The 27,522-nt window shown below is 40.0% G+C and overlaps 1 protein-coding gene across 6 annotated transcripts in view; it reads left to right on the top strand.

Moving 5' to 3' along the window:
• The window catches only part of CCSER1 (coiled-coil serine rich protein 1), a 669,425-nt gene that overhangs the window by 160,425 nt on the left and 481,478 nt on the right, over nt 1-27,522 (top strand). For all 6 annotated transcript variants that reach the window (XM_071742835.1, XM_071742834.1, XM_071742832.1 and 3 more), the window contains one exon: nt 5,965-6,061. In XM_071742835.1, coding sequence (XP_071598936.1) covers nt 5,965-6,061 — 97 coding nt within the window. The remainder of the gene's footprint in view (nt 1-5,964; nt 6,062-27,522) is intronic.

Below are 27,522 nucleotides of genomic sequence, written 5' to 3'. Positions count from 1 at the left end.
GATTAACATGGGGACAGTGAATTCTTGTGCTGTACATCAACATAGTATTTGCTTGAATGTTTTCTCTGAAGGTAGGTGGCACTTTCCCCTTTCATCTGATCATAACTGGCCCCATGGCCAGGCAGGAGCACGGTCAGCTCCTGTTTCTGCCACCAGTAGTGCTGGGCTCTGCTCTATTACCCTTCTGTGGTTTCATTCTCAAAGAGAATGAGCAGAATGGCAGAGTGAACCCCAAACTGGTGGCTGCAAACTGGGACTTGTGAGTCCATTAGTCATAATCACTCAGGCAAAATGAGCATCATCACAGACATGGATTTAATGCACAGAGAGAATCAAAAGGGTAGAAACAAGGGTAAGATGGAAAATACTGTGCTCCCTTAGCTGAATTTGCATACAAAAATATTTTGAACAATCATATGATGGATCTGCTTTATAGTTAGGCAGTTAGCTTTATAGTTAGGCAGTTCCCTCCACTGATAATTTTCTGTCTTTGGATCTTAAGGGTACATTAATTTATAATATAAATGGATTTTCACACATTAGCTACAGAAAATGTTCTTACCAAATGTTACAAGTTTTCTTTTTTCCTTTCTAAACTCTCTAGTTTATTCGAGTACGAAATAATATGCTTTTAGGATGGTGCTGTTCAGGAAAAAAAAAGAACACTTTTAAGCTACTCTTGGTGTATGAAAGGCATACATGAGCTTTACATTTGATACAGAGATTTTTAGGCTGTTGGCAGGGATTCTGTGTTTTTTAAGCTTTTTCTGTTTCCTGGGTTTCATGTACTTTCATTTTCCTTTTGAAGTGTGTGGGAGAGTCCAGAAGGGGAAATACTTCATTATGTCCATGAATTATTCAGGTATGGTTCCAGGGGTTAACATTACTTTAAATAGCTCAAGGTCTTTCTTTTTTCCTTGAGTGTATTTCAGTTTTCATTCTTATGCTGATTGTGTGCCATGTTCCTTTGCTGAATACATTTATGATGAAGTGCTATCTTTTGGCAATCTCTGAAAATAATTATGGACTTGAAATAAGTATTTAATTCTGATCTTTTCCAGCATCAGGTATGCAGTGACCCTGAGTCAATACAGGTGAATTGCTGTATGTGTGACTTAACAAAAGAATTTAATTGTTCTCCAATAGCCTCCCATACATATTTCTACTGTGAGGCAAAAAAGGAATGTGTAATATCAATTACTAACATACTCTTACAGATGCAATACCAGAGAGGTTTTCTCTGAGAGGAGATCATTTCAATCAGGAGGCATGAGCACGTTTTGAAAAACACCCAAACCCAAACAGATGTGAAAATCTGTCTGTGGAAAATAGTTAAGAACAACACCACAGAGGAAGACTATAAAGAGGCCAATGTGAGGAGAAAGGAAAACAAAACAGACCCAAAGCATTTTTTAAAAACTAAACCAATCAATTTTAAAAATTTAGTTCTTGTAGTTCTAAAAATATCTTTGAAAATCCAGTGATTCCTGCACAATCACTTATGCAAATGAGACATATGCTATTATGTAGGAGGAAACAAAAGCTAAAAGAAATTATTTCCTGATGTAGTCTAAAGTGGCAGTGAAATAGGTTTTATAGATTCTTGAGAAGAAATGCAACTGTATACAACATAGATAATGGTGAGGAATGGCATTTCAAAGGGGAATGCCCATGACCAAAATTCCTCTCCTCTCTTTGAACAGCAGCAGCAGCACAGAGATGTGTCAGAGGAAGCAAATGCTTTCCCACAAAAACTGTGTGTTTGGTGCAAAGCTTGACTCATTTTTAAGTGTGGTAGATTCTGAGCTGGAACAGGTCTGGTAATAATGAAATACTTGACTTGTTTGGAAAAGGATTGAAAATTCTTGTGTTATGCGTTTGATTTTCTTTGACTGAAGGACAGGAAGATGGGGAGAGAGATAGGGGGGGAACTTATGTCAGAGGAAAGCCCCCTTCAGCAACCCTGAATATCCAGATACACACTGTTGGTGGGTGGAACTGTATGATAATTCTCTATCCCTTTAGTGTTTCTACTGTTTCTGACCTTTATCTGTGTGAATCACTGTGTATCTTTTGATAATAAAATTCATAGGTCATATTAAAAATATCTGAGCCCAGTCACTGTTCCATTGAGTTCAGTGTCCTGTCATTAAGGTACCTGGCTGTTGGATGAACACCAACAGTTTGCACTCCTTGATGCTGAAAGAAGAATTTTAAATAGGAAAATTGTAACTGAGAAATTACTGATGCCTTGAAATATTCTTGGATTAGCATCCTGTTCTGCTACAGCCATTATCAGTTATGAAAAGCAGCCTGAAGTGTTGTGCAATTTACTGCTTTTTATTTTGAATTAGTAGCATGTAAATTATCACTGTTAAACTCCTGTTTAAAGAGAGAAATTGTTTAAGCAGTTGTGGTAAGTTACTAAGTTAAAGGTGGAAAGAGTGGTAGGTAAACTAAGGCTGCAGTTGTTCTCACCAGCAAAACCTGGGACATGGGGGCAGCTGATTGACCAAGTCAGTCTGTTCACATGCTCTTCTCACAAGTTGTGATTAGCTTCCTGATAACTGGAAAAAAGAAAGCACTCTCCTGCTATTGTCAGGTCCATTATAAAGGCAAAATGGTGGTAGAAATCAAGCACGCACCACAAGTAGGAAATATGTCTTAAAGCTTCTAAGGGGCTATTACAGAGTCAATGAATTGGGTTTTGCTGCAGTTTCTGCCTTAACTAAATGGTTTGCCTCCTGGAATAAATAAAGCGTATGCCACCATAAACAGACAACAAATGTTTCCAAGGGACTTTGAGGGAAGCATTAATTTCTTTTTCTTTATGTAGCAAAGCTTTAAAACTATTTACTCTGAATGCTCTTTAGGGCTCGATCTCTCTCTCATTTTTATGTACTTTTTAAAGAAGTTAATTGCGTTATTCTTCAAAGAATGCGGCAGTGGTGGTGGGAGGGAGAATGAGAAAAGGGTCAAGAGATATTAAAAAAGAAATTACAATTGTTACTAATTGTCATAGCAACAAAGGAGCAATGGATCCTGGTGGGGAGGTAGGAGGGTGGGGAATGTTGGTGTGCACTCACAGCAGTACTGCCGAGCTGTTCTGTGGCTTTGGGCAGGTCATACTAGGAGCACTTTTGCTGTATTTTGTAATTACGTTCTTTCAGAAAACATTACTCTGTTAGGACAGCCCTGGGAAGCTAACTAATATTCTTTGCTTGGGTATGCTGTGCATTCATGAGTTCTTCTCTGTTTGTATCTGTGGAAGGACCCCACCTACAGAGGTGGATAAGGAGGGCAGGGAGGCAGCTGGACTGACACCACTGGCACCCCTGACACATAGGGCAGGCACTTCTAGTTTGGGTTAGTTATGCATAAACACAAATACAGACTAGAAAAGTTTGTGTCTATATAAGTATCAGGTACAGTAACCTGGTATTGTGCATCTGCATACTGCATTTTCATGTTTTATTTTTATACTTTTTTACTGTACAGTAATAATTTGATTATTGACTGCATTTTGTCAGCATGAGGAAAAGAAGCTCACTATGGCGAAGACTTGTCCGCAGCTCCTTGAGTTAAGTTAGAGGGAATAAGATGTCTGTTTGATGTCATTAATGTTCCTGTAATGTGTATTTTCCTTCTGCTCACTGCTTCTGTCAAGGTCTCTGCACTTGACAATTGTCACTTTCTGTGCTTTGCAACTGTAAATATAGTAACAGCATTAGCAGTGGGCTTGGTATTTCAGAAGAGGTTTTCTTGTGCTGATGGCAAATCAGGGAAAGAATGCAAGGAAAAGTCCTTGTGTTGCCTATGTGGTGCTTGTGAAAGCACAGAAAACAGAATTTTAACAAATAATTATTCAGAAGGGTTCAGTAGATCTAAGTGAATAAGAAGTGGCATCTGTTATGGGAGGAAAATAGAGATCTAGAAGGAACATGATATAGTTGGAACTTAAGTCAGGGGGTGCTTTTGGTAGCTTAATATATTCTACTCTTATATTTCTGTGTTTTCTGTACAGCACATTGCTATACAGAGATCTCACAGACAACTCAACAGCTCAATGCTTTGGGATGATCACTTGGCCTCTTTTGCACTGAATTCCTGTCTTCTCTGGGTTGCATTTGCATTGGGAGCATGTGAGATGCATGGGGTGCCAGCATGTCATCCAGGATCTGACTTTATTTGCCTGTGAATGGACTGAAGAATTAAGCCTGTTGCAATATCACTTATAAACTTAAAAAAAAATTATGCCAATTTGCATAAAAAATTCTCTAGCTGGAGAATGCATGAATTGTTTCTGGTTAGATGCTGGTGACTGTCGAGAAAAATCATTATATTTTTAGGTCAAAAAATAAATGTCTGTAGAATAAAATACACATGTTAATAAAAAGGAGAATGAACATATTTTTTTAATATATTGACTACAGCAACTTTAGCTTGGCAGGGGTGTCACGGTTTAATGCTGGGCTGACTATTAACTGAATGGCAGATGCTCTCTGTTAAGCCCCTTCCCCTTCTGGATAAAGGAAGAAAGAATAGGGGAGAGAGACTTACAGGTTGGAAACTAAACTACACAGATTTAGTGAAACAATAATGATTTAAAAAAAAAAAAAAAAATTAAATACAAATATACACAACAACACCACATTTTTATTAAAGCATTATCCGACATGAAAGCAGACACTGACTGAGGAACTTGCTGTTAATTTCAGCAAGTGTAGCTGTTTAGAAGAGACTTAGATGAAAGCAAAATTACAAGACAGAAAATTAGTTCTATCCTGGTCCAAACCAGGATGAAGGGGCTAGAGATTACAGTTGCCTCACCAACTTGTTTTCTGAAGTTCCTGGTGAGCATAGGAATTGGAAAAAAGAAAAGTGAAAAGTGAACCATCCTGGTGTGGGTTACATTCTCCCTGCTGCTGTTACTCCTGGGATGGCAGAGAGGCTTTCTGCAGCCACAGCTCCTGCATGTGGCTCTGTCTCCAGTCTGTGCTGTGTCTCTTGTGAGACTGACTGTCATTCCTGTCCCTGTCAGCAGGACCAGGCACTGATTGTCCAAGCAAGCTTTCACAAAGGCTCTGCTGAACACCATTTCATCACCACAAATGAAGCCTAAATAGTTATATTGCTGTAGTCAGAGTTTACAGAGTAAAGATTTCTACCTGAGAAATAACTACTTATTTTATCTTCTGAGAAGCTGATCCTGTAGGGAAAAAACAGAGTGTGAAAAGCTGCTCTTTGTTTTCTTTTGTTTGTAGCCACCCCAAACCTCTTTTTGACTTTTCAAGGGATGCGTTGTATAAACCTGTGGTTAAAACTTGGCAAACCAATTGAATCACTAAAGGGAATAGGGACATAAGCAGCTACACTTCACAGTCATGCTTTCTTCTCTGTCCATGTAAGCCTTTACTGCTCACCTTAATACTTAAAAAACCCATGAATTGGTCATTCATGCCTGAATTTCTTGTTTATCCTAAATTTGTGTCTGATTACCTCTTGGTAAACAGAATAGTAAATCTCTCTTCAGAGTAAAGTGGTGAGGGCAGGCAGTGCTTAAAATTCCAAAATTTAATGAAAAACAAGTACTGATACTTTTGTGTTCTGCTAAAAAAATATTCTTCATAAAAAGCTATGATTAAACTTGGAAAGACACAACCCCATCATTGGACAGTATGACAAAAATATTTATATAGAAGTTTTTACCTGTGCCTTTTTGTTGTTAAATATTTAAGATCCTGTACAAAAAAAAAAAAAAAAAAAAAAAAAAAAAGAGAGAGAGAGAGAATTATGACAAATACAATTTCTCACTGGTCCAATGTTAGTAGAAGAATTTTCTGTTGCTCCTGCTTGGACATATTTTCCAGAACTGATTGCTCATTGTTTGGTGTAGAACAGCTTGGTTAACACAGCTCTCCAAATGCTCCATTTATTTTTTTTTGTTTTTTTCAAATATATTAGGATGTTTTGAATAACTTGGGTTCCTGTGAGTTGGATGAAGATGACCTAATGCTTGACTTGGAGTTCCTAGAAGAACAACAACATCACCATCGTTCTGGTAAGTTAGATACATACTGAGTATCTTCAGCATGGTATTAGTATTCTAGAAATATTAAGTAAATGTGTTCAATACAATTATTTTGGCAGCATTCATTTTGGCCACTTAACAGAAATTTCCTCTTAACACTGCATTTGGACTTTGTGTGGTCAGTTACGAAATGAAAGTGATTTTTACAGCTACCAAATTCCAGCACCAAGATCTGGAAACAAAGATACTTCAAATAACTGCTGTCTGCTCCAGGTGGTTACCAAAAAGACCATTGCTGATACAACTGTGATCCCATTTTGTGTGTGCCAGAATAATACACCTTGAAGATTTGACTTGAGATGTGTAACCTGACCCTTTCTCTCATGGTTGGTGGCTGAGGCACTGTTGAACTTCTTTGATTAATGGCAATTCTCAAGGTCAGCTTGCAGTCTGTTCAGAACAATTTTATAATAGGATTACACAAGGTCTTGGTAAATCACAACACCTGCAGTGGGGAATCGTGCGTTTCCCTTGGTTGTGACATGGGACAGTGCAGGGCTTTGTCTGTGAACAGAAGTCTTGATAACTCCACAGGGTTTGGAGAGACTTAAAAAATACATGAGATTTATCCTCAGTCAGAGGTAGCCCTCTGAGTTTGTACTCTGTTGTGCCACTCTGTTATAGCAGTGAGATGCTTTTAAGCAGGAGCCATTCTCACCCTCTTTAACCTGTTTTCTGATTGCTCTTTCTTCATCCACCTGTGTGTAGGTACCTCTAGTGCACATTCATGCAGACTTTGATGCAAATTTAGTAATGGTTACAGACAAGCTGCTTGAATTATGCTCCTGTTTCAAATGTTTGGTGTGTGATAATCCTGTGAATATATCTGAATTATCTCAATGTCATAGAATCATAGAATTGGCTGGGTTGGAAGGGACCTCAGAGATCATCAAGTCCAACCCTTGATCCACTCCCGCTGCAGTTCCCAGCCCATGGCACTGAGTGCCACATCCAGTCTCTTTTTAAATATCTCCAGGGACGGAGAATCCACCCCTTCCCTGGGCAGCCCATTCCAATGCCTGATCACCCTCTCTGGAAAGAAATTCTTTCTAATGTCCAACCTAAACCTCCCCTGGCACAACTTGAGACCTCTTGTGCCCTCTTGTGTTGCTGAGAGTTGCCTGGGAAAAGAGCCCAACCCCCCCCGGCTCCAACCTCCTTTCAGGGAGTTTTAGAGAGTGATGAGGTCTCCCCTGAGCCTCCTCTTCTCCAGGCTGAACACCCCCAGCTCCCTCAGCCTCTCCTCATAAGATATGTGCCACAAATTCGCTCTTTATAAGAATTCTGTGGAAAATTACAATGGGGAAAATGTTCCAAGAGAAGCTCCATTCAGTATTTTAACAAATATGTTGAAATATGATGATGTGTAATTGGAACAGAATTCACTTCTTTCTTTGGTTGCTACAGAGGGAACTAATAATCAGGAAAATCTCTACTCTTCAGGAGCCTATGAAAAAATCTCTGCAATTACACGAATATGAGGGCTAACATCACATCTAAGAACTGAATATCACAACGTGTTCCTTGGTCAGGAGGCTGCGTGCAGCCAGCTGTCTTTGAACTGTAGCAATTCTGAAGTGTAGAGGTACAGTTAATAAATAGAGTTGATGGCTTGGTTAATGGCAAATTGAGAAAGTCTCTTAACTGCCATTAGGAGCTCCAGACTTTTAGGGACTTGTTAGTTTAGGCTGATTTACAACTGCTTCTGCTTTTAGCTGCTGTGGTTGAAAAGAGTAGTTAGTATTTACTAGGCTGAGGGTATTTTTTTTGACTTTCTGTTGGAGTTGACATTATGCTAATAGTTTAACAAAATATTAATATTGATCTACCATAATTTTAGGGACCATCTATGAATAGAAAATAAGATACTATGGGAAAGATTTTTGGGAGAAATGGGTATTAAGGAATGAGTTTTACAAGAGGAGCTTGGAGTCCATTGGCAGGGGAGGAGACATTGTTCCAGAAAGTGGAACACTGCATTAATTAAAATACAGAGGTTGAAAGGAGAAAGAGACAAAGATCTTTTACCTTTCTCATTGCTCGTGATTTTTAAAATTTATTTTTCCAACTCATTTTTTGCTTATGTTCTTTTCCCTAATGAGCTTTTCCCTTTCTCAGCTTTTCCCTAATGAGCTGTTTGCCCTGCAGCAGCATCCTCATGAGGTGAGGTTCCTGCAAAAAAGGCACTATGAACCATAGTATTAGGAAATTTAAAAATATCCCTAACTTTTTCTCTTTTCGTACAATTGAAGATAGGGAGATACCTTCAGACTTCACATAGATGCTTCTGTTTTGAACGTAGATTTCTGTGCCCTGCTAGTCTTAGCACAGCTTTACAAGTCTGGAATTCCCTCATTTCTGTCTCTCTCTTCACAAGTTTACTGCATTAATTTACTACATTTGCTTCTGTTTTAAAGGCTGTATTGCCCAGATAAAGCATGTAAGATGGAGGCATTTTATTATCCCACGTAACACAATTGCTTTGAAATTTAATAAAGTAATATTTATGTAGTACTTGGCAAGTGGAGAGAGAGCACTGCTGCATACAAATGCAAAATATTAATCAACCTGATTCACTGAGATTTTTGCATACTGTTCCTATGCTGGAATGTTTAAAATTAAGCATAATATGACATACATGATGAGCCTTGAGGGTGCCTTTTTATTACTCTAAGTAAATTAGACTTTTAAAATATGCTATGGTGTTGATTTCCGGTTGTAACACACTGAAGTGCTTTCTGTAGTGGGAAACCACTGCCAGTTTATAGAAAGTGACAGCATTAATTTAACCTCATTCATTTTCCTTTTTCCCAGTGAAACTTGACTTATTTGATTCCAAGTATTGGCTACTCAAATATATAAGGAAGACCTGATATAAGTGATATAAGCAGTGAGGAATTTATTCCAGTAATGCACGTTAGTGGGAGTGAATGTTGTCATAGCTTATTGAAAAACCCAATACTTAATTTTGGATGGTTACTGTTGTCATTAAATGATGACTGCAGTAAATAGTAGCCTTTTCTAGAAGTTCACAAAGGCCTACCTATCCAACAGGTTTTGTAATTTCTTAACTATTTGCCCCGGGTGTCATAAAACTGGTGCCCCTGCATCTCTCCACAAAGATTTATGTGTGTAGCAGGGATTTGTGGCGAGCGGTCGGGCTGGAGCTGGGGACACTGCTCCTGGTGCTGAATATTAAGCAGATGCACATGTCAGCTCCACATCAGGCTCCACAGAATGCAGTGACTATTCAGAAGTATGATATTGATTAGCTGTGTACCCAGGCTGGCCTGTCACATCCATCATCTTGTTGCTTGAATGCTTGCTGAGTAGTTTTGAATAATGTAGCTCGCTATAATTTGTAGAAGAGATTTGTCTTCAGACAGACCTTTAGCCATTTTGGATTTGATGTCTCAGCCTCATCTGTAAAGCAGCGATCCAACATACTTTTAAAGCAGAGTTATTTCACCCAGCATATTTTGGAAATGAAATTATTTTTCTTATTTACTTGGAAAAAAAAATTAATAGTCAGTGGAAATCTGAAAGTGTATTTCAGCTTCCATCCAAATATTGCTCAACTCTTAAAAAACCAAAACCTTTCAAAGATAGGGCACATTTTGTTCAAACCTAACTTAAGACTATCTCTGTTAGAAATCTTTTAAGTCTCTTCATAATTCTGTGTGTTTGGCAATACGTGCTTTGGTACTTCCTCAAGGCTTATGAATGAAAAAGGAGTAGACGTGACTTGACAAAATTACTTTTGACAGGTGGCAATGGCTCTTATGTGCCCTATATGTATTTTCTTCTGTTAGTGTATGTTGAGAAATAAGGGTCTGTTCTGGATGTAGCTTTGTGTTAACATAGCTGAAAGGAATGAGCGTGTGAAAGTCTGATGTAGTAGGATCACTCTTAAGATGCAACACGTGCTTGTCTATACTCAATAAAATTTTTTTTTAAGTTATTAAATAGATTCCTGAATGTCAAAAATGTAATGCTGTGGTGTGGTGTCTGCTTAGAATCATCAGTAATGAGGGTGGAGAGGCACATCTCAGTGGAAGCAGTTTGAAACTGTGGGCTCAAATCTTTGTCATGTGTTTGTATTCAGTAGTTTTTTATGTAGTTAGGATCTAAACATAGTGTGTTGGGCTTGAGTACTCTATCACAAGACAAATATTTGCTTTTTAATAAAAAAAAATACTTTGACAAATCACAGCTAGGGGTTTTGCCAACTTTTGAGGGCAAGGTAGAAACTATGTTAGTTTTTGAGATGGATGCACAACTTGAACATACTTATTTAGACGTCAAATTACAGTCATCATATCAGATTATGATCTTTTAGTAACATAATTACATTAGTTATGAAGAGCCTTAACAAGAAAAATGTAGTGCACTTGTTTTTTAGGAAGCAGAAGTCTGGAATTTTTCTTGTATATCTTTAAAATTCAGAGAGCCTTCAGATCAATTACCATCAGTACTCAGCCAAACCAAAGTGTTGGTTTAATGACCCGTGTTAGTAATTAGGTAGTTACTGAGTTATTTTGAATGTGATGAACAAGCTGTGTGAAAATTCTGTGATTGGTTTGGAGCTCCTCCTGTGTTGATTAATTAAATGTACTAATTATCTTTATTATTTTTTTCATGGGTGGTAGGAGTGCTGGGCTGTAATGGAACCCCTTTGGTATTTTGGTTTTCTCTTTTGACGAGTAGTGGGAGAAATGCAAATGCTTTTGAAAGAAAAAATACAGAAGTCACCAGTGCTGGTGGTGGGTCATTCACACAAGTAATTAAGAGCTGTAAAACAGAAATAAACTTGCTTGCTCTTGGGATGTGAAGTGTAGATATGGTGCTTAAAGATGTGATTTAGTGGCCATCTCGGTAGTGCTAAGTTAACAGTTGGACTTGATGATCTTAAGACTTGATTATTTTTGCACGTGGAAAATAGAGAGATTATTGATGACAGCCAACGTGGCTTATCTAAGGACAAATTCTGCCTGACAAATTTGGTGACCTTTTGTGATGGGGTCACTGTGTTGGTGGGTAAAAGGAAAGCAAATGATCTCATCTACCTGGACTTATGCAAAACTTTCAACATTGTCCCACACAGCATTCTGGTATCTAAACTGGACTGATATGGATTTGATGGATGGACCCCTCAGTCGATAAGGAGCTGGCTGGATGGGCACTTAAAGAGTAGAGGTCAACAGCCCATTGTCAAAATGGAGATGAGTGACAAGTGACAGTCCTCAAGGGTTGATCCCTGGACTGATGCTGTTTAACATTTTTATTGGTGACATGGACAGTGAAACTGAGTGCACCCTCAGCGAGTTTGCGGATGACACCAAACTGTGTGGCAAGGTCAACACACTGGGGGGAAAGAATGCCATCCAGAGGGACCTTGACAGGTTTGAAAGGTGTGCCTGCACCTGGATCAGGGCAGTCTCACACACAACTACAGGCTGGGTGGAGATTGGATCAAAAACAGCTCTGAGGAAAAGGACTTGGGGGTGATGGTTGGCAAGAAGCCCAACGTGAGCTAGCAATGTGCTTGCAGCCCTGAAAGCCACCTGTACCCTCAGCTGCATCAAAAGAACTGTGGCCAGGAGGTCAAGGGAGGTGATTCTGCCCTTCTGCTCTGCTCTTCTGAGACCCCAGCTGGACTACCATGCCCACTTCTTCAGTCCCCAACATAAAGGGGACATGGAGCTCTTGGAACAAGTCCAGAGGAAGGACGTGAAGAGGATCAGGGAGCTGGAGCACATCTCCTGTGATGACAGGCTGAGATCTGTAGATATTCTAATAACAATTAGAAGGGGAAATTCACGTTACTTTTTAGTTTCTCAAGAGAAAAAGACTCATGGAATAAATGCTGGGTATTCCTCTGTGAAATTTCTTGTCATGAAGGGAGAGCTGCACAAGCCAGGACTGTAGCCATCCTGATTGCACATACACCTGACTTCCAGCATGGCTCTGAAGTATGGAGTGGAGACTCACATGCAACTTAGTTTCTTCATAACTAGAAAAGTTGGAAACCAGTGGGATTTTAGTATTTTCAGAATGACCTATTCTAACAAGCTACACATTTTCTCTGGAGCGTTGTTGGAACTTAGGGGAAATACTCAGTTTCCTGAGCATATTAGGACTTGTTTTTTTTTTTAAATACAAATATGTGTGAAGAGAGAAGTACTGGTATGTTCAAATACTGAGTATAAGTTAGATTCCTTTCTGGCTGATACAAATTTTATTAATGTTACGTACTTGTAAATCCTACTCTGTTAAATGGAGCAATTAAAAGATCAGCATCACAGAACATCACAGTCACACAGCCATGATTTAGATACTGAGAGGTATTTTTCCTTCATAAGTTGACAAGAAGGGCAAAAGAACACAGTCCTGAACTGCAGGGTCATGAAAGAATACTTTGAATAAGATGCATTTGTATGGTTATCTTGAAGCAATTAGAATCAGTCTGAATCTCAATTTCCTGCTCTTTCATAATTATAGTGTGACATTTAGTTAAAAATCCTTATTCATATTGGTATGCTCAGCTGTCATTTACTGAAAGAACCAGGACAGTAATTAAATTAGGCACACTACCTTTTGCAATTCCTTTGATTTTATACATACATTGAGATGAAACTTCTTTAATAGTATCTGCAGGCAGAAAATAAATGGAGTAGTAAACATTATGACAAATCAAAGTATACTCTCCTATTTAAAGCAATTCCATGTTTTCTGATGGCAAACTTAAAATAGGGTGCCAAGGGCTGCGTTTCTCTCCTGCTTTGTGAATTTACAGAGATCTGGACTGGATGTCTTGCCAAAATGGAAATTGGATGAGAACTTGAGAGAAGCAATGCTTCTCAGTTTTCAGTGAGAAAAACAACGGAGAGATTTATGGTCTAAGAAGAACAATTATGAGCTCACAGTTACTCTGCAGAACAGCCATAACTCAGTTTATATAAAACAATTGCACCTTCCCTACAGCTTCAGCAATGATCCTGCTTCAGGGTCAGCTGGCAACTGCATGTGTCTACAAAGTGTGAGTTAGTGATGGCTTTTGACATTTTGAAAGATTTATTCCTGGTATCCTTGTAGCTCTGCTCTTAGGTAAAGAAAGAAAAGGCAGTCTGATAGTAAAACTTAAGATTAGGTCTCCTGGGTTGAGCTGGGTATTTTGATACAGATTTCCAGTGTTACCATGGGTTAGTCACTTAATCTACTTGAAGGATGTAGAAAGCAGCATACCCATAGTCACTGGGATTTAACAATGAAGTTGGAGAGATACTCAGCATACCACTGGGATGGAGCTGCATTAATAACTGGAGAACTAGAGTCATTACAGTCTTTGGAGTCCAATTATATTCCATTTTGTGCCTCTTCATAGGTCATTCCAGGAAGTGGAGCACACGTTAGTGTGCTTTTTGCACTACTGTTAGTGTTTCTATTATTTTTGTCTTCACTTCTGCTGAAAAAATGCCAAAGCAGAACACAAGTTTCTTTATAACGGAGGAAAAAATGCTGCAAAAGCCTATTATATTTATCAACTAAACCCTGGGCTCAAAAATAAACTACTTTTTAAATCTTTCCAAAATTGTACCTGCCATCCATCAGTACTCAATGATTGTGTCATATCTGCTGAACTGTTTAAAAATACAAGTTGAGTTTATTGTTGTATGTCTTGTATCTGAATCTCTAGTGATGAGAGAACCTGTTGTCCCTTCTTTTGCCCCTGTGAGGATTCTGTCAAATACTTAATATTGTTTGGATTTTATCGATTTTTTTTCTTTCTGTTTTTACCTCCAACTTCCCACAGGGGGGGGAAGAAAATCTCAATTAAATGCCATGAAGTTAAATAAGTTGTGAGATTTGTTGCAGTCTAGTTTCACCTGCAGGAGAGAGAGGGGGTCAAAACTTAGCAAATGCTTCAGAGGTAAATAGGGGTAAACAGGTTTCCTGGGATTGTTTTTACCTCTTGGAGACCCCCAGGAGGAGTCTGTGCTTTTGGGTTATATAGCTTAGCTAACTTTCATTATACTATATATATTTCATATATATATATTTTATATATATATATTTCATATATACAGTATGCTGTAGGAAGATACTCTTGCAAGTCTGAAAGGTGAGCCTGAAGAAATTTTCTGGGTTTCTTTCTGTGCTTAGGCTTATTTCAGCAATGTTCAATTTGATCCAAAGTGAATAATGCCCGGGCATCTCCCTCTCCTGCACCTCACTTCAAAGTTCTTCCATGCAACCCATGCTGTGGGGAACAGCTTGAAAAAAACAATTTTGTTAAAGCATCTGCTTGCCACCACTCTGGTAGTTTCTGCAAAACTGAGGATTATATCAGTACAGCTTGCTTTGGTGTTACCCCCCCATTTCCATCATGTAAAACTCTGGGGAGAGAGAGTCTATTTACAATTAAGATTTAAAGGAAAGTGTGGCTGCAATTGAAAATGTAGGATACAGGTGCCAGGAATCGCCGGGTGATGAGCCAGGCTGGTGCCCAGTCTCACCTGTGCCCAGTTAGGGTTGGCCCCAGGTCTTGGGCATGCTCAGTGGGGCCAGCCCTAACTGGGCACAGGTGAGACTGGGCACCAGCCTGGCTCATCACCCGGCGATTCCTGGCACCTGTATCCTACAGAAAATATGCAGAAAGCACTTGTGAAAGCAAGCAACATGTGGTCTACTATAACATATATATTTATAGGTCTCTGAGTGTCAAATGATGTGTAAATTGATATTACACATCTATTGGTATCTGTGTATTTTTCCTTTTTTTCATAGAACTAAGCATTTGTCAGTTTGATATTTAAAGAATTGCTGAACCCTGCATTACTCAGTGAAAGTTGCTTGCCAGTGAAAGTTTCTCAGCTTCCAAGAGCACAGTCTGATGAATAGGTAATTTGAGAGCTCCTTGAATCTTGCTCTATGAAAAGTTCCTTTCACCGCAAACAACAGTGATACTGAAATTCTGCATCTGCACAAAAAAAAAAAAGAGAAAAATCAGCATATTCCTGAGGGAAGTGCATGGGGAAAAGAAGAGGTTGCTGTGGTGAGTACTGTGGTATGGAGATGCTTTAAACTGCCAGCAATAGAGGCTATTGCTAAAGCAGAGGATTATCAGGAGGTGTAAGAGGGGCTGAGATGTGGGCAAGGGTGCTGGTGAGAGAGAGGGGCTGTGCTGGTACTTGAGGGATCCCCAAATATACGTGTGATACAGTGATATAATATATTTTGAGAGTGATGAGGCCTGCACTTTCACTGGGGACTTTCAGTTCTCACCAGCCCAGGAGGAGCAGGGGACCTGGCTGGATATGTTTGTGTTTTATGCCTTTCCTGCAGGTAGGTGCTGTTCCAAGCAGTGCCTTGGCTGCAGCACTCTGTGTGTCTGGCCATGCCAGTGTGTCTGTGTCTCCCTGGCATAGGAGCTCATTTTTGCTGCAAAAGTGCATATGGCAGCAGTGTCTTTTGGGCTGGAGCACAGACCTCCTGATGGAGCCCCTGGAGCTGGGCAGGAGGGGCAGGAGGGAGATCCCCAGCCTGGAGCCATTGGCAGCACCTCGCACCCCATGATGCCGTGTGTATGCACTGAAAGTGGTGTGTACATAACTTTATATATGTGCATAAACCTAAAACATACCTGACAAATAAAGGCATTTCTTTGAGCTATTTCAGGATTTTAAAAGCTTTTAATTTCTTCCACCCAACTATGGAGAACTCGTTACGGATTTTGTTCATAATACAGTAACTTCTGAATCTGCAAGGGAGAGACTAAAACCAGAAAATTGATAGTAAATGAGTGTAGTGCATTTTGCTTGCAGGGTGGATAACAGGCTCATTTTCTCTTCTTTAAATATTTCCAGCCCTGCAAACACAGTTAACATATTTTTAGGACAAAAAGGATTGGTGTCTTTGTAAAGGTTAAGGAAATCAGAGAGACCCTAGGGCCTCAGAAACCCTTATGGGGAATAAAAAATAATGTTGATAGTAAACTTGCCTTTATTATAATAGTTTATGATTTTGCTGTCTGTCAAAAGCCCAGGCAACATGACTAAGCTTTGAAGATCTTCCTGACTTGATCATTTTCTTCCCACAGAAGTTCTTCTTTATAAAAACACTAATGACTGTAAAAATACACTTATTTGGAAGTTGGAAAATAAAATGTAAGTACAGCTATGGTGTAATATTATTTTTGCTTTCCCCCAAAACTGTAAATTTCACAGAAAACAGTTTTGACAAGCCTCTATATTTCTAATACATTTTTTCCATGAATAAAACATGGAAGAATTTTATTACTTAGGTTCATTGTTTTCTTTCCAACTCAATCTTTAATTTCTTTGTTTGGAGATATTTTTTTTGCAGGCTCTAGGGGTTCAGGAAAAGGTATTTCTCCTTTTTAACATGACATTACCCACATGATATACTTCTTGTTAGTTATGGACTTTAGGCTAGACTTACATGGATATGTTACTTAACCACCTTATTGTCAGTGTGTATTAGAGTAAATGCAGATACCAGTTTCACAGTGAGGAGCTGGTGACTATCATTGCATGCTTGGAAACCATGGTTTTGACTGTGAAAGGTTCACCATGCCAAAGGCATTGCCTTGTACTGAGTTTTTGTGGAATCTTGTACTGTGATCCTTTGACACTGACTTATCACAGGTTGTAAATAGGAGGGGTAAATAGAAAGGGGTAAAACTCTTGAAGTTCAACAATGCCAAGTACAAGGACCTGCATCTGGGTTGGAGCAATCCCAAACACAGATACAGTTTGGGCAAAGAATGGGTTCAGAGCAGCCCTGAGGAAAAGGTCTTAGAGATGCTGGTTCATGAGAAGCTCAATATGAGCCAGCAGTAAGAGCTTGCAGCTCAGAAAGCCAACTGTACCCTGGGCTGCATGGAAAGAAGCACGAGCAACAGGTCAAGGGAAGAGATTCTCCCCCTCCACTTTGCTCTTATGAGACCCCACCTGGAGTGCTGTGTCCAGCTCTGGGGTCCTCAACACAAGAAGGACGTTGAGCTGTTGCAGCAAGTCCAGAGGAGAGCCATGAAGAAGATCAGATGGCTTTGCTTCTCCTTTGAAAACAGGCTGAGAAAGTTGGGGTTATTGAGCCTGGAGAAAAGAAGGCTCCAGGGAGACCTTATAGTGGCCTTCCAGTACATGAAGGGAGCCTTTAAGAAAGCTGGAGAGGGACTTTTACTAGGGTGTGCAGTGACAGGACAAGGGTAATGGCTGAAAACTGGAAGAGGGTAGACATGAGGAAGAAATTTTTTAGTGTGAGGGCGGTGAGACACTGAAACAGGGAACTTGTGGGTACCTTCATCCCTGGAAGTGTTCAAGGCCAGTTTGGATGGGGTTTGAGCAACATGGCCTAGTGGGAGCTGTCCCTGCCTATGCAGAGGGGTTGGAACTATTTGATCTTTAAGGCCCTTTCCAACCCAAGCCATTCTGTGAATCTGTGATTCTATGAACGAAATATCAGTGAGAAGGAAAAATGGCATGGGAAAGATCTCACCTTTACCTTTGGGGAAAAAGAAGGTAAATTCTTCAGAATAAAATTGCTTTAAATTTGTCTCAGGATGCTGCATGGCAAATGGCTTAAGAATTTTTCAAACTCTCCCAGATTTGAGATACCAGCAGAAATATTTTAATATTTTTCTGTCCCTCTGCTCTGAAAGGAAGTCAACAGTTTCCATGAAATCCAGGAGTGCACCCTTCAGTCTGTAGGGCTCATGAGCAGGAGCTCTCTCATACAACGTGATGCCTGTGTGTGCTGCTCCTCTTGTTCCCCACAGCAAACACAGAGGATGGGTGTGAAGTGATGGAGAGGTGTCTTATCTCTTATGGTATATCCAGCTCCACAATAGCCTGCACTCTTATCTAACCTGCAAGAAAAGCTCCTGAGAATTTCTTCTCTTGGCATCCAGGAATAATGAGCCATTGAATCTGCTCAGTGGGAAGTGCTACAGGGGTGGCAAAGGGAACACAGTGAGGCCAGTGGAGATGACAGAAAAGGCTCTTCTATCTTCCAGTATTGGAATGTATATTCCCAGCTTTTGTAACTGCAAGTAAAAGACACTTTCAGTTTTGTAACTTTCTTCTTGAATGCAAGTCAGGAAGTTTTGCTTCTGCCCTCCTCCCAGCCCTACCCCCCATCATATTTAGCGTGCATTTTCTCTATTCATTCCCAACAAGCTTTCTGTAGTTTCCTGGAATCTGCAGGAATCTGTGTTATTGTTGGTGACAGTTGGGTTTATTATGATTGCAGTGCTAGTCTATAAAATCAGTTACTTCTTTTGCAGATTCAGCTCGTTTTAGAGGTGCCATGAAAAAAAAAAGTAATTTTTTTTTTTTTGTTATTTGTTCATCTTTAGTTCTCCTCTTGACCTAGTTCTGTTTGCCTTCTATCAAAGAAATGTATTTTGATGGGCTTCATTCTCCTTCACCTTCTTGGTCAAGATTAATACCGAGTTATAATGCAGACAGCCAGCATCTTTTCAACCTTTAGTTCTTTATTTCAGGTAAAACTGTTTTCAGGTTACAGTATATTTTGAAACTCTAGGTCAAAGATGGTAAATCTTGCATACATCCAAGCTTAAAAGTCCACACAACCTAGTAATTAGTTTGCCAGATTTTTACTGATCTAATAATGGAGAATGTTGCCTCCCAGTAGAATATTTTGTTTCTTGTGTTGTAGAATAGAATCACCATGATTATTTAATAACACCAGTTGTATTTATAAATTACAGGTTAGGCATTCTGAAGGTGGCAGAACTGCTTGGAGAGCAGCCTACTTGCTAATTATGTGTGGGGATGAATTGTCCTTATATCTATTGCTGCCAAAACAAACTTGAAATTTTGATATCTCATTAGGATTTAGATCACTGCATTTACTGTTCTATTAAAATTTCAATCTGTATCAAGAATAATTCAGTATGTTTTTCACTTACCACTGGTCCCTTTGATTTATTTTTTTTAAAGTTATTCATAGATCCAGATTTCTTCACTGTCCTAACTTGTTTGTATATTTTCATGTTCACTGGTTTGTGGGAAGTAGGTTTCCAGTGTATCAAAGAGTATTTAGAAAGAAGACATCTTTCCTTTGGGAAACAGGACTTGTCTGGTGCCTCAAGAATCTCCTGTGAAGGCATCTCTGTGGGGCACTAAGCACATATTCAGCTGAAGGCAGATAACTAAATCTATCAATATTGCAATTGGTGCAATCATGCACTTCTGATGTAAGGGGCTCTGGTCATGAGGGGCTCTGGTCCTAGGAGCTTGAACTCTGTTCACGTGGTGCTCCCTATGAGACTGAGTTTTTATAGATACTCAGTTCCTACTGTTTGCCTTAATTATAACTATGCTGTGGCTAAAAGTATATGTAAGTACAGTATTGCTAACAGACATGGTAGAAGAATAAAGTGTGTAGCCCACCTGAGGAAATGTATAGCTACAGGTATCTAATGTATGGACTTATTTCTTCTGAATTGTGATGCTAATAGCACCATAGTTTAGAGGAACAAAAGGTCCTATTATTAAAGGAGGTATGATAATTTTTCCAAAAATAAATTTGGGGATGCTTTCTAGCTGTTCAGTTTCTGCTGTTTTCTGGGCATCTATATGGAAAAAAAAATTATGAAAGTATTACAAAGGTTTTGTTTATAGTGAAGGAAAATCAGATTTGGTTGCAAAGCACAGTATGCTTATTTATTTCAATTAAAATGTTAATATCTTTTCAAGAATAAATGTATTCAGAAAGTACTCTTCTCTAGTGAGACTTAGTCCATACAAACTCTGTTGTTTTCCCAAAACAATGAGGGCATCATTCCTGACTCATTTTTAATCATCCAAGCAGTGTAAAAATACATTGTATGAAGACTTCACTTGTAATAAGTATTTTCTTTAAACATGTTTTTAATTTATAGCTGCCAATTTCCTACATAGAGTAGTCTGAGGAGACCTTGAAAATAATTAGGGAAGAGGGGGAGAAAACCCACAGCAAAAATAACTTATTCAAGGTTAATTTAGATGAGGTTCATTTAAAATCTCAGCATGCCTTTTAACTCACTAGACTCCTGTTTAAGAAGTAATGTGAGATTGGTTCTTTAATGAACTAGAGGCAGATTATGTCCTTCTTTATCCTTCTATTTCTCTTGTGTGAATATAGTGTCTGAATGTTCTGCAACTAACAGAAGAAATTGTTGGGCCCTATGTCAGCTATTTGTGTACTGATTTCCACTAAAATTGCTTCAAGTCAGCCTAGAAAGTGCTACAGGCAGGGTATCTCCTGAGCAGAAGCTTTGACCTTGGCAGCCTTGATGACATGTGTAGGTTCCTGCAATACTAAATTAATATTAATAGGGATTTCTTAATAAAAATATTTGGTTGTTCTGATCTAAATGAAAGACCATGTTCTCACAGGTTTTCTTCTGAATTTTCTATCTCAAGCGTTTATTTTTTCAATAAATTTTCCCAGTGGTTTACTGAAACTACACTTTTGCTCCCTTCCACACGTATTTTCAAAAGGGTTTTTTAGCACAGGATTTTTACAGGATTTTCCATCTCTGACATGACCTATATGAACATCTAGAATATCTCCACTGGGAAAAATGAGTCAAAACCCAGTGGAAGACTTAAATGAGTTTATTTTGGAAGAGCCTGTGTGTTGTAGAACCGAATTATGAATTCTGTAAAAAGATTTTGTTTCATCAGGCAGAGGCAGTATCTACTGAGTTTTAATGACATCTTTACTCCTACCTGAGGATGTGGTGTGTGCTGTGAAGTGTTTTAACCTCTGCTTCTCACCCCTCTGGTTATATAGCAAGTAATCAAATCACTTAAAAAAGGTTTCACTCACTGATTAAAGTGGTTTTATGGAGCTATGGAGCACTCACCAATCAAGTGTCAGTTGTTATGATTTGCTAAAGATGAAAATATACTCTCTGTATTTTCTTTACCTGATGCAATAAATAAGACAGAAAATAGGATATTCCTGGGTGTAAAAATAGAGAGAGTAGGTATAGACTACTTGCAGGAGTAGATCTCTGAATACATTGTTCTTCAGGTTGTTAGCAAGGTGGTGAGCTCTAATTTCTCCTGAGCAGCTGCCCATGCTTACCTGGACTTGACCTTGTGCTCTTTAATGATCTCAGTAGTTTTATGGTTTTATGTGGGGTTTTTTTGTTGTTGTTGTGGGTTTTTTTGTTTGTTTGTTTGTTGGTCTTGGTTTTATTTTTTTGTGGTTTTGTTTTGTTTTCCCCTTGTTATTCACATGCATCATTCTGTGTTAATATTGCTATCCAGATTGCAAGAATAACCTAATAACTTTTCACACCTCTTAGTGCACCCCAGTATTATTTCTAAAACAGCCTGTGCCCTGTATGAGCAGAGAGCAGGATTCAGAAATGTCTACCCAGGCATTTTTTTGCTGTCTTTCACCTTAGAATTCAATGTAGTAGCATAAAAAGGTCTGATTATATTTTTTATAGCAAATACCAGAGGGAGTATTACAGTGTATTTGTTGTACAGCTTTGGATGGTTTTCTGTGATTATCTGTAACTGTTACTCATTTTGAAAAATTCTCATTTGCTATCTTGAGAAGACACAAATGTTTTTGTCTGAGAATAGAGTATAAAAACAAGTCTTCTTGCATTCTGAAAAGATATAAAGCTCCTTGTTTATGTTCTTACTACTTGAGGTGGTGGGGAAGTAGTGCTGCTGAGTCACTCCTAATGGTTATTTCTAGTTTGTTGCTTGAAAATGGGAATAAGAGCAATTCACACATTCTGAAGGGGACACAGCAGACATTTTAAAAAGGTAGTAGTGGACAGTGTGAGAGCAATTTAGAGCTTCTAGTAAAGAAATAACCTCAAATTAATTCCATTTATCTTCAAGGAGCAAGTTTTCTCCTCCATTTGCAAATGGTATTGCCTGGTTGTGATCTTGGGGTCTTTCCATGCCTTGTAGAACTTGCTGAGTATTTGGAAAGTATATTGGAAGCAAAGAGAATATTCAATACATTGTTTATGTTAGGTGATTATTTTTTGGCACTTTTAGGGAGAAGGAAATGTCACATTGGTAAGGTAGTGATAAACTTTCTTAGATGGATATTAGCTTTAAGAAAAGCAGCACATGTTTTGCATTCTCCATATGTTTTTATAAACAGATCTGCTTCAAAGATGTTATTTGTGTTAGGAACCTGGTTTCAGTTTGGGAAGGAATGCATAACTGTGCTTTACTTTTGGAAGTATTGGCTTAGTAAAGATCTGATTCTGCTCCAGTTATAAAATGCAAAATAGCTTAATTTTGTTACTGTAGCAGATTATCCTCCTTGGTCTTTTGTTTGGTGCTTTATGATGTTAGAGTTGATTCAGCTTAATGAAACTGGGAAGGGTCAAGGATAAGCTGAATTTCACAGATTTAGATCTTCTAGTGTAGGCTTGCTGGTGTCCTTAGAGCTGTAGCATGTTGCATACCATATAAAAGATGTGAAATTTTGGGAAGTGGCAAAGATGATGTAAGTGATAAGAAAGGGATGTGAAAATGAAGCCATTTAGAAAGAGAATGGAAAATTACTGAAAAACAGTGGAAAAACACCAAGAGAACTGGGGGGGAGGACCCTGGGGAAGGGCTGGAGTATAAATAGGACCCTCAGCTTAAACTTTTGTCTCATTTTGGAAGAGTGCTTGAGTCCTGCATTGATACATCACAAATGGTGCCTGAACAGGCAGCTGAGTACCACCTATCAGAGTCCATGACAGTGGTGTAGCTTGGCTGAACTTAAGAGGACTCATGAAAGAAAAACTGTGGTGTGCACCTCACTGGAGGACAGGAGGTAAGCAGCTGAGAACAGAAATGGGAAGTTAGATTGCAATGGAACAGAAAAATGTTTTGATTGTGCTTAGACATATATTGGTAATAAACAAGGTCGGGACTTAGCACAGATTTGAAGTAATTGCTTTTATGGGCCAAGGAACAGGAGCCCTCTTTAGACTCACAGAATGTCCTGAAATATGGGACAGAATCGGGCTCCAATTGTGGGATCTAGCAATGTGGTATGACAAAACTGCTGCTGCACTCTTTTTGATGCTCTTAATAGTTATGTGGGCCCTAAGCCTGCTAATAACAACTGCTCTGGGGTATCAGAAATAGTTTAGAAATGCTCTGGTACCAGCTCCAGGGACCCTATTCAGGTGCAGGATTGGCCTGTTTCCACTGTTGGTGTGTTGGCATTGTCTCCATCAGAGGTGCCCTCAGAGATTTTTGATGATCCTTTTGATCCAGGAGGGATAGATCCGGAGCAGGAACCGAACCTTTCTTTCCTGCCCCAGTGGTTGACAACGGGCAGGCGCGTCTCGGGACAGGAGCGGTGGGACAGCTCGGGAGATGGTGGTGTCCCTGCATGTGGAGCTGCCAGCACTCAGCCTGGAGCTGCTGGAGTCACCCAAGCACACGTGTTGTGCTTGTTCATCATCCTCGTTCACATGATGTCCTCCAGTGCCAGGTGCTGTGACACCAGTGATTTTGTCTGATGCTTCAAGCACAATGCTGGGCCCCCTGGTATCACAGCAGCCATCCTGAGGGGGGATCACAGAATCACAGAATCATTCGAGCTGAAAAGGACCTCTGAGATCATCAAGTCCAACCCTTAATCCACTACGGCTGTGGTTACCAGACCGTGGCACTGAGTGCCACATAAGTCTCTTCTTAAAAACCTCCAGGGATGGAGAATCTACCACCTCCCTGGGCAGCCCATTCCAGTGCCTGATCACCCTCTCTGGAAAGAACTTTTTCCTAATATCCAACCTAAACCTCCCCTGGCAAAGCTTAAGTCCATGCCCTCTTCTCTTACTGATAGCAGCCTGGGAGAAAAGCCCGACCCCCCCCCTGGCTCCAGCCTCCTTTCAGGGAGTTGTAGAGAGTGATGAGGTCTCCCCTGAGCCTCCTCTTCTCCAGGCTGAACAGCCCCAGCTCCCTCAGCCCTTCCTCACAGGGCTTGTGCTGGATCCCTTCACAGCCTCCTTGCTCTTCTCACGGTCCAGGGGAGGCAGAGGGAGCCGCGGCGGACTCGGGTGGCAGTGATACAGCGAGCGCTGCCCCCAGCACACGCCTGCCCGTCCCCGGGAGCGGAGCGGAGCAGTGATGGATCAGTACCCGGTACTCGGGCGGGGAACCCCAGCCGGCGCTGGCCGAGGCGCGGTGTGAGCGCGGGTGCTGCGCGGAACCGGCAGCTCTCAGCCCGGGCACCCCAGCACCGCGCAGCACCGGGCCCGCCGGGTAGCGACAGAACCGGGGATGTGATGGCAACACCAGCGCCATGGCGAGTGACAGTGGCAGAGGGGCCGGACAGGGCAGTGGTGACAGCAGCAGCAGCAGCGACAAGCTCTCAGCAAAGTCTCTGCAGCGGTTTCTGCTCATCGTGTTATTGAGGGAACACCTGTTTAGCTCTGGGTTTTTATCATCGTTCCAGCCTTTTGGGTTGTTGGGATAAAGGGTTTCGCAGGATGAACAGCCCTTAAATTGCTCTGGAATGGGTCTTCTTGCTACATCAGTTTGCAAAAACTGTTGTTACCAGCCAGGAGCTCATAGCCATAGTAATGCAGAGGTTGCTCTTGTTTATTCTTTTTGACAGGCTTTGACCCTGCCGATATTTTTCTCCCTTTTACACAGCAACAAGTTAATTGGTGTTTACAGTCAGCCCTTTTGTTCCAAATGCCGCTGGCAGATTTAAACTGATGCCTTAGTGTTCATTTCCCTCATCCCCAGTTTTTTGAACCCCTTGGTCGTTTAGGACCTGCCTTAGATCTCAATATCAGCTCTGTTCCATATCACAGACCTTAACTTTATTTACAGAAGTCTCAGGTCGAACCAGAAAGTCAGTCATTGGATGGACAAACAAGGGCACTGGCAAAATGATATTCAGACAGATAGCAGAGCGAAATTAACCATCTCACTGCTCCTTATTTTGTGGTTCATGTTCATTCTCATACTCACCTTCCTGGCCTGTGGCAGAAGGCAAAAAGATTGCTGACCTTTTAGCAGCTACCTGAACGGTAGCTCTTGCAGCCCTTACTGCATGTAGGTGCTAATTCATGACACTTTTCCAGCCTGTATCATACTGGGGAAAAATGATGTTAAGAGACATCTTCTAGCTGCATTTTCAGTCCTTGGTGTTCCAGCACAAGTAAAAACATAGTGGGCCAGCATATAAGTCAAAACCTGCCCTTAAGTTTTTTCAGCAACGGGGTATCACACATGTCACTGGAGTTCCTCACTGCCCTGGTGGGGGAGCTTGGCATGGCACTTTAAAAGCCATATTAAAAAACCAAAAAAACGGGAAGCCTGGGATACACCTCCCGTGTACACTTACAAAAAGTGCTCTATGTCTTAAATGTATAAACTGAGTAGAAAATGATGTGACCCCAATAGAAAACCACTTCAGAAAGGTGCAAAGTATACAGCAAGGGAAAGCTTATGTTAAAATTCAGGACCTTAATACTCATTTATGGGAAGGGCCATTCCCTTTAATAACTTGGGAGCAAGGGTATGCTTGTGTTTCCACAGATTCTGGACCTCGCTGGATTCCAGCAAGATACAGTGATGCCTCTTGTCTTGTCATTATTACTGTCACTGTCCTCAAAGCAAAAGGACCTTCCTCTGGCTGTCTGTGCAGCCATGAAGATTTTGCTCCTTGCTTATCGACATTGCTGTGAGGATTTGGATGGCTTGTGTTGTGTGAGCCTCTCCATTCATTCTGGGTTGGTGTATAGAAACATTGAAACCTTGAAGGATCTCGCCTAAAAAATTGAGATCGAAAATGTTTGGAAACCTTCTCCAGGGTTGTTCAGGGGAATTATTGTGTTGGGAGGTTTCTTTCTGTTGATTTTTGTTTGTCTTACAGTTTGTATCTCAGGTATGCTTAAAACTTCTGCAAACTTATTACCGGAGCCTTTAAGCACTTGATACTGACAAGTTTGCAAAGCAAGGAAGGGGGAGATGTGGGAAGTTGCAAAGATGATGTGAGTGATAAGAAAGGAACGTGCAAATGAATCCATTTGCTTAACAAAGGGACGGTGGAAAATTTGTGAAAAACAGTGGAAAAACACCGAGAGGGAGGAGAACCCTGGGGAAGGGCTGGAGTATAAATAGGACCCTCAGTTTAATAAACTTGTGGAAGAGTGCCTGAGTCCCTGCATTGATAAGCCACATAAAATATCACGGGGAGGCTTAATTGAATCGAGTTCTGTCATTTCAAATTGGTGGCTATTGAGTCAGATCAAAGAATTTACTTCCAGGGACTTCTAAGAGAGTGACATTTGATTCATATTCCTCTTCACATTTGTATCCAGTGGGGAACTATCTGGTAACGTATCTTTCACATAATTTAGAGAGGTTCTAACAGTACATCTGCTACTCAAGAGAATTATGCAAATGTGTGGATTCCCTGTAGTACCTCCGGTCCAGAAATCAATGCTTACACTGACATAAAAACATTGTGGGTTTGGGTGTTGGATTTCTGGGTTTTGAAAATGGAAAAAAGGGAAGGGTGGGTGAGAAGGGGCGAATGTTTGTTTCTTTGGTTGGTTGGTTGTTTTTTTTAAAACTGGTTACACACATAGGTTGTGTAAACATTAACAAATAATAATGAATTTTAATGAGTTTTACTTGATAAATATCCTAAATTAAGCCAGCTCTAACTTTCCACTTAATATGTTAGTCTTTTGTATTCTGAACAGCTTCTTTTCTGGTATGTTTTATGGTCTTCCCAGAAACTGTAATGGAATTACAGCCCTGCTCTGGACATGCAGAAATAAATCATAGAGTTTACAGGAAAAGTGTGCAGTCTCAGAAAGAAATTTGAGACCTGCTTCTGTCTGCATAATCCTTTGCAAGATACTCTGTTTTATTTACTAGTCAGTAGATGTCTCTCACATAAGGATCCTCTTGGGATGCATTCTTTATTTCCTAGGTGTTTATAGACTGTGATTCCAACTACTGTAATATATCTTGTAGTTTAATAACTTAGAGTAAGTATTTTGCAAATAAGACTTTGATACCAACCGGATTGTTTGAGAAATGTTTTTGTTACGCTTTTTTTTTTTTGCTGTAATTTTGCAAGTGGTGTTTAGTTTTAACAAAAGAGAAAGTAAATAGCTTTAAAACTGACAATAAAGAAAAATGCTCTACAAGAGCTTTGTGTCTCCATTAGCAGTGAATAGAAGTGAACAGAAGATTCTGATCTGATGCATTAGGAATGAGGATCATCACAAGCTGCATCCTCAGGCTGTGATGATAAACCTGGACTGAGGAAGAGGCTGTGCAATGGCTCCAGTGGTCTTCTGCTTTCATTCTTCATCAGATCTGGGGGTGTGCTCCCATCATACATATTGTAGCAATGTGTAGAAAGTATTTATTCCATATGTGTGT

This window comes from Heliangelus exortis, chromosome 4 (assembly GCF_036169615.1).
Source record: "Heliangelus exortis chromosome 4, bHelExo1.hap1, whole genome shotgun sequence".
NCBI lineage: Eukaryota > Metazoa > Chordata > Aves > Apodiformes > Trochilidae > Heliangelus > Heliangelus exortis.
This window is presented reverse-complemented; position numbering and strand designations above follow the sequence as displayed.